Genomic DNA, 7240 nt, shown 5'->3' with positions numbered 1-7240 from the left:
TTTTATAATAGCTGGCTTAATGCACTTGTCTCCTAATTTTATTATCTCCGTCGTTTCTACGTCTGTTTTTACTCATGATTTCTCATTATGGATCAAATTTTCCTGTTTGTATGAATGTCTATAGTACTGGATAGTGGACATTACAAATATCATATTGGCGAGTGCCTGAATATTGTTATCTCCCTTTAAACAACGTTGAACTTGTTTTGGCAGCAGTTAAGTTTACTGTGGAAGAGCCTGATCATTTGTAGATTTGTTTTAAAGCTTTGCTAAGATAGATCTAGAGTAGCTATTATTTTAGGAATAGTTTATCTCTCTTTGGAGGCATGATTCTTGTCAGGAGTTGAATACTCTGACTATTCAGTGAAGCCTTTCACTCTGGCTGGTTTGAACTTGAATATCTCTGAACCCTGTATAAGCTCTTGGAATTGTTCACCTTTAAACCTTACAGTGTTTTTTTTTGTTTTGTTTTGTTTTCTCAGTTTTCTTAGTCTGGCCTCTAGAAAGTTTCATCCTGTACATATACAACTTAGTCAAAGACTTTTAAAGGAACTCATAAGTAGAATTCATAGAGCTCTTTTTCTGCATAACTCCCTTATCTTTGGTATTGTGCCCTGCAATTGCCAGTTGCCTCAGTTTTCCTGAACACCCATCTCTTTCTCCTCAACTCATTGAAGCCACTGGTTTCTGCTTGGGTTCCTCCTCCATGGCCACAGTCTGGCGATTGTCTTCAGGTAGAAAGCCGAGGTGATTATGGAGTTCATTTTCTTTGTTACTTCTCTTAAGGATCATAGATCTATATTATCTGTTTTCTACTCTCTGAAAACAGTTTAATATATTTTATACATTGTTTATTTGTTTATAGTGAGAAGGCGAATCCAAATACTAGTATATTCATGTGCCACAAAACAACATTTTGGTCAACAATAGATTGCATATATGACAATGGTCCTATAAGATAACAATGAGGCTGAAAATTCCTATCATCTAGTAGTGTCTTCTCTGTCCATAAGCACATAGCAGAACACATTGCTCATGTGTTCATGGTGATGCTGGTGTAAACAAACCTACTGCATTGCCAGTCATATGAAAGTATAGCACATACAATTGTATATAGTACATAATACTTAATAACAATGACAAATAACTATGTTACTCATTTATGTATTTACTACACTATACTTATTATCATTAGTGTTGAGTGTACTCTTTCTAGTTATTGAAAAAAGTATACTGTAAAACATGCTGCGTTATGCCAGTGGCAGCCTCACATTTCTCATGTTTACTTTGTCTCTCGATTACACCTTTGTTTCTTGTGCTTGATTTAAACTTTTGTGGTTTTGTACAGTAGCATGTTTTACAGGCTTATAGCCTAAGAGCAGCAGGCTATACCATGTAGCTTAGGTATGTAGTAAGCTATACCACTTAGGTTTGTGTAAGTATACTCTGTGATGTTCACATAACAATGAAATCACCTAATGATACATTTCTCAGAACATATCTCCATCATTAAGCAGTGCATAACTGTAATTCCACAATGGATGGCTGGAAGCTAAAAATATAACAATTCATTTCACTTTTTTTTTTTTTTTTTTGCTTATAATGTAGTGGAAACAGGAGAATTGGAGGAAACTTCTCTTCCTCTCCCTCAGTGGGAGTGGTTATGAAAGAGTAATTCTTGACTTACTAAGATAGCCGATCATAATAGTGCTTCCCAGTAGAATCCACACTATTATGTTCAATAAAATTGTCTTCTTTTCTAGCTCAAGAAAGACTTTCTTGTTAAATTGATAAAACTCTCCGTGTGGAAAGGTAAAAAGAGAGTGGTGAATATAGCATCTTTTTTCCCTGCCATCACTGTAGATAATAGTCTTTACCTTGATTTGAAAGAAGATAGAGGCAAAGTGTTAATCTCTAATATAGTTGTTGATATTATGTTTCACAAATTTAGATGGCATAACAGAGGCTACTTAGAGTTTATTAGTGTACTCATTTTTTTTTTCCTAACTACAGTGTGGTCTTATTCTCTATGGACTTTGTAACATGGAAGATGTAATATATCGCATGAGTTCAGAAAATATATTCTGGACTCCTGGGGAGGAGGATCGCCTAGGTTTGAATTTAGACTCTGTGACTTATTTAGCTGTGTGACCATGGGCAGATCATCCAACCTTTCAGATGCTTTGGTTTCCTACTTTACTTTATAGGGTTATTATAAAGATTAAAGATTTATTAAAGGGACTTATGTCAGTATGAGTGCTATGCTGTTTGCTATTATTATTACTAATGTTTATTAAAAAAAATTTTTGTTGCCATTACATGAGTTAGGCCTTAGACATTCAGCCCAAGACAAATAGATATATAGTTGCTTCTCTTCCAAAAGCTTAAATTCTAGCAGCAAAGATAGACCTTGGGAAAGACATTAGTAATCCAAGTGTCAGCAAAGAGGAATACAGAATTCTTAACTGTGTCTTGAGGATAGACTGGAGGCCAGGCAAGGAAGATATTAAAAGTAGATAAGTAAAGAATGAGATGAGCATTCCAGGCAATGCAACATCATTTGCAAAGGCTCTGAGGTGAAAAAAGATCCTGATACATTGAAAATTAAAGGGAAGTCAGTGTGGCTACGCAATACAGATATGAGGAAGAGTGTATGGGATGAAATTTGAGAAGTAGGCAGAGATTCAGATATGTTACGCATGCTGATGACGATCAAAGCTATAGCACTGGGAAGCTATTAGATTTGCATTTTTAAAGGAGTAATATGTCTGCTAACAGGAGATACTGATCCAAAGGAAGATCTGCCACAGATATAGCAGAAGGAGGCTACAGAAGCAATCCAAGGAAGAAATAATACCTGTTGATAGACTAGAATGGACTAGAATGATGATAGTGGAAATGGGGAGATGTGGAGATCTTCCAATATTAGCTTGAGGGACTTGATTGTAAGGGACATATGTAGGAGGAATCATGACATTTAGCCTTGTGGCTTGAGAAATTAGGTTGATTATAGTGCCATTTATGGAGCTGATGAGAACACACTGGAGGAGAAATAGGTTTGAACATATGTAGATTAATCCAGTTGGAACATATTGAATTTGAGGCGCCTGTGAAGTCAGTACGAGGAGATATCTGTAGTTAGTTGGATACATTTCTTGTGTCTCTCTTAAGCTATTTAAGAATCTGGTTATTGGGAATAAAGGATGGCTTAAAATAAGAAGGACTCTTCTTTAAAGCAGGTAAAAGGAAAATGTGAGAGCAAGTGATCTGAAACTGATATAAATGAAGGACAGCTGGGGATACAGACTAGCACTCCAGGGAATGCTAATGGAAAGCTGGAGGAATGAATTTTATTTCAAAGATATGCTGAAAAAGCACTTACTTCAAAAGACTTTAAAAGGTTATAATGTTCCCACTATGACTGAAGTATAAAAGGTTTTAAGGAGAAAAATAGAGATGAGATGGAGAAGATTTCAGTAAAATTTAAGTTGTAGTTCTGACTTAAGAGGATATACACCCAACGTAAATGTTCTTTACTTCTAATTAGACAACTCATTGCCATTCACAGCACAGTTTCTTTAATGTAAAGATGCTAGAGGACCCCTTTTAGGCTTAGCCAAACTGACATTGAATAATATTAAACCTTAATTATTAAGAAATTTTATATTTTTTTCTCTTTCTCTGTGTTCCTCCCTTCATCTGTCTCACCGTTCTCTCCTATCTACCCTCCCTCTATCCCTTCCTAGGGGGGAACTAGGATGGAATGTAGAATTTTGATAAATGGGGCATTGAGAGGGAAATTTGTTATTCTTTTTTAAATAATTAGCTAACTTACAGGGTGGATCTTTATTTTACATGATTCTAAGTCCCAAGGTAATAATTTTGTGTAAATTTAATTTGCATAGGATTTAATAAACAATGCTTAAGGTTATATATGTTTTTCTTAGTGAATATTTTTGGAGAACATTAAATATTTTTTAAAATTTATTAAACTATGTACATCCACACAATGGAATGTTATGACTAGTAAAAAAAGAATAAAGAAGTCTTTGTTACTGAGAGAGTAGATCACCAGTATCAATTTTTAGATGATAAAGTAACAGTATATTTAGTCTGTTATAAGAAAGGGAATATGATAAGAATTCATTGTGCAACAACAGCATGTGGAGTATACTGTCTTTTTTAAGAAAGAGGGAAATAATACATTTTTATTTGCTTATATTGGCCCTAAGAAACACTGGAAGGGTGCATAAGAAACTAAGTAGTAAGATTACCAATACGGAGAAGAATGAAGGGCCACACAGTGGAGGAGGACAGCGGTGGGAGTAAGACTTCTCAGTGTATATTGTGTTATGTTGTTTCATGTTTAAACTTGTGGATTTATTTTCATACAAAAATTAATTTTTATTTTTAAATGTATTACTTATAGTTTTTTATAAACTGAAATACCATATGTTCACAAATGCTACCAATTCTTTTTCTTTCATCGTTCATGTATTGTTCATCTACAATGTAGTCGATGCTACAATAAAGTAGGATATAGGTTCAGTGGGCAAACGAGAATGTGAGGTAATCACGATGGAATGCTAAATGTCATAAGAAAGGCACAAAGTCATTGGCAGGATCAGTGAAAACTTCAGGTAGGAAATAGCATTTGAATTGATTTTTGAGAAATTGGAGAAAAATGGGGGAAGTTAAGAGAATTCTAGGTGGGGGACGAACGTAGGCACAAACATGGCAAACTATACAAAACTTATTCCAATGAGTCTTTGGTTTTGACAAGCAATAATGGATGAAAATTATCCCCAAGATTAGCTGTGGTCTTCTTGTAACATTTCAAGAAATTAATGTTTTAATTAAAGCACGTTGTTTGTCATCTGCTACATTTCCATTAAAATACTGTGGAAATAAACACAGTGTCGATACCACATGAACTAAGAATGTGTACAGTATGGGAAATTTTAAAATAACTTTATAAAATATATATAATTTTATACTGAAATATTGCATAATTACAAGGAATTATATACATTACTGATATAATTTTTCCCTGAACTATTTGAGAGTAAAATCGGAAACATTATACCCTTTTACCACTGATACATTGGTATATATTTCCTAAGATCATTCTCTTCATAACTACAGTACAGTTCAGAATCATGAAATTTTATATTGAGTCACTATTATCAGTCTACAAACCATGTTTAAATTTTGCTGATTGTCACATAATGTACTTAATAGCTGATATTCCTCAAGTCCAGGATTAAATCCAGGTTTCATACGTTACATTTAGTTGTCATGTCCCTTTATTCTCCTTTAGCCTGGAACCATTATTCCCTAGCCTTTCTTTATCTTTCTTGACATTCACATTTTTTGAGGAGCATAGGACAGTTGTTGAATGATCCTCAATTTTTCTCTTTATAGTTAATCAGTAATTTCAGGAAGATACTTGAGACTATGTTCTTTATGAAACTTCCACCTATTAATTTTAGCTTATATTGATGATTTTCTAACTCCATCATTTCTTCTATATGCATTAGCTGGCATTCTGATATAAGAAAGAACTTTCTTTCCTCTTTCGTTTTTACTTAATTTATGTCATTATGGACTCATGGATTCTTATTTTATTGAATTTTAATGATTATAATCCGTTGAAGTTATTATTTTGATGCTTAGACTGTCCCAGATTTGGTTTTATGTTCTTTTAACATTTATTCATCACTCTTTTAGTATTTTCTTATTGTTTGGCACAAAAAAAAATTTTTTTTTTCAGATTTACCTTGCATTTTCTGTGCTCCAGGCCCTAAATCAGGCTTTTTCCTCAGATCCTTGGTTCTCCTTCTTCCACCTTCAAAACCAGCATTGGCCAATCAAGACCTTCTCACTTTGTATCTTTCTGACACATTATTCTTCCATAATCTTCCACTTTTAAGGATTTATGTAATTAGCTTGGGCCCACTCATATTCCAGGATAATCTCCCCATCTTGGATTCTTAACATTAATCATATCTGCAAAATCCCTTTACCATGTAATGTTAATAGATTCCGGGAGTTAGAATGTGGACATCTTTGGGGAGCCATGTTTCTGCCTACCACAAACAGTAATACTAACTGGTGCCTGACTTTGCTGGACCAGTTTTCCTTTTTTGTTAAGAATACCTCTGACCTTTTCCTCCTTGATTTAGTGAATACAGAAAAGGTGTTAGAATTCAAAGTCATGATAGTACTACATTGCATATAATATCTATAGTGAAATTACAGGAGAAACAGATTCTAAAAATACTGATAAAAGAAAATATGCTTACAGAGTATTGCTTTGAAAAATTGAAAGACCTTGTTTTTGAGTTTTATTAACTTGTCCTAATCCTTAGTATTAAGGCATGTGGTTATTCACACAGCAATAGGAAGTAAACCATTACAAGTAAAGAGTCTCTTAATTTAGCATAAAAACATCCCAAGATAAAAAGATACTAATTTAGAGCAATAAGTTATAATAATTTATGTGAATTTTAATAATGGATAAAACTGGATCTTAACGTGTTATTTCTTTTCTACCTAGATCATCACAAAGTATGTTTACGAACTCCTAGAAAAGGATTGTAACTTGAAAAAAATCTCTATTCCAGTAAGTCTAATTTTTTTTAATGTTTATGCTTCCGAATAAAATATTTTCAAAGAAAACTTTTGTTTTAGGTTAACTGTAATAAGTTTTAATGTTAAGGTCCTAGTATTTTGATATTGATAAAGATAATATTAAATGTCAGTATATCTAATCTTATTGTACCCAAGAGTTCTTAATACTAATACTCTTCAGTGTAAAGAAAAGAAAGACTAATTTCCAGTCTTTTTTTAAAAAATGATAACACAATTAAAAGGACAACCTTTTCTCTACCCTTTCTCATTTCATTGGTATAATCGATTTTTCTTACTTATTTGAAGTAAGCAAATGAACTTTTTGTTACATTAGACATTCATCATCTCTTTATTTCTTGATTTTTCTATTATATGTTTTATTTCTATGTTATTTTCTCTAAACATTCTGAAAGTCATTCCCTGTGTTTCCTGTTTTATAACCCTACTCCCTCCCATTTTGGCAGAACACGTTTTTTTAAATTTTGCAGATGTTGCCATTTCAGAGGGAAAGAGTTTGAAATTTGTTCTCAGACTCAAATTCTCAAAAAAAAAGATTTTTAATTTTTAATGTAAAACCTGAAATATTAGGCTTTCAAATGCAGAAATA

At 33.1% G+C, this 7240-nt stretch overlaps 1 protein-coding gene across 6 annotated transcripts in view; it reads left to right on the top strand.

The window, feature by feature from the left end:
• The window catches only part of FAM172A (family with sequence similarity 172 member A), a 363025-nt gene that overhangs the window by 68452 nt on the left and 287333 nt on the right, over nucleotides 1-7240 (top strand). For all 6 annotated transcript variants that reach the window (XM_011378075.2, XM_011378053.2, XM_011378061.2 and 3 more), the window contains one exon: nucleotides 6560-6625. In XM_011378075.2, the coding sequence (XP_011376377.1) occupies nucleotides 6560-6625 (66 nt within the window). The remainder of the gene's footprint in view (nucleotides 1-6559; nucleotides 6626-7240) is intronic.

Source organism: Pteropus vampyrus, unplaced genomic scaffold (assembly GCF_000151845.1).
Source record: "Pteropus vampyrus isolate Shadow unplaced genomic scaffold, Pvam_2.0 Scaffold11, whole genome shotgun sequence".
NCBI lineage: Eukaryota > Metazoa > Chordata > Mammalia > Chiroptera > Pteropodidae > Pteropus > Pteropus vampyrus.
Note: the sequence above shows the minus strand (reverse complement) of the source record. Positions and strands in the feature narration are given on the sequence as shown.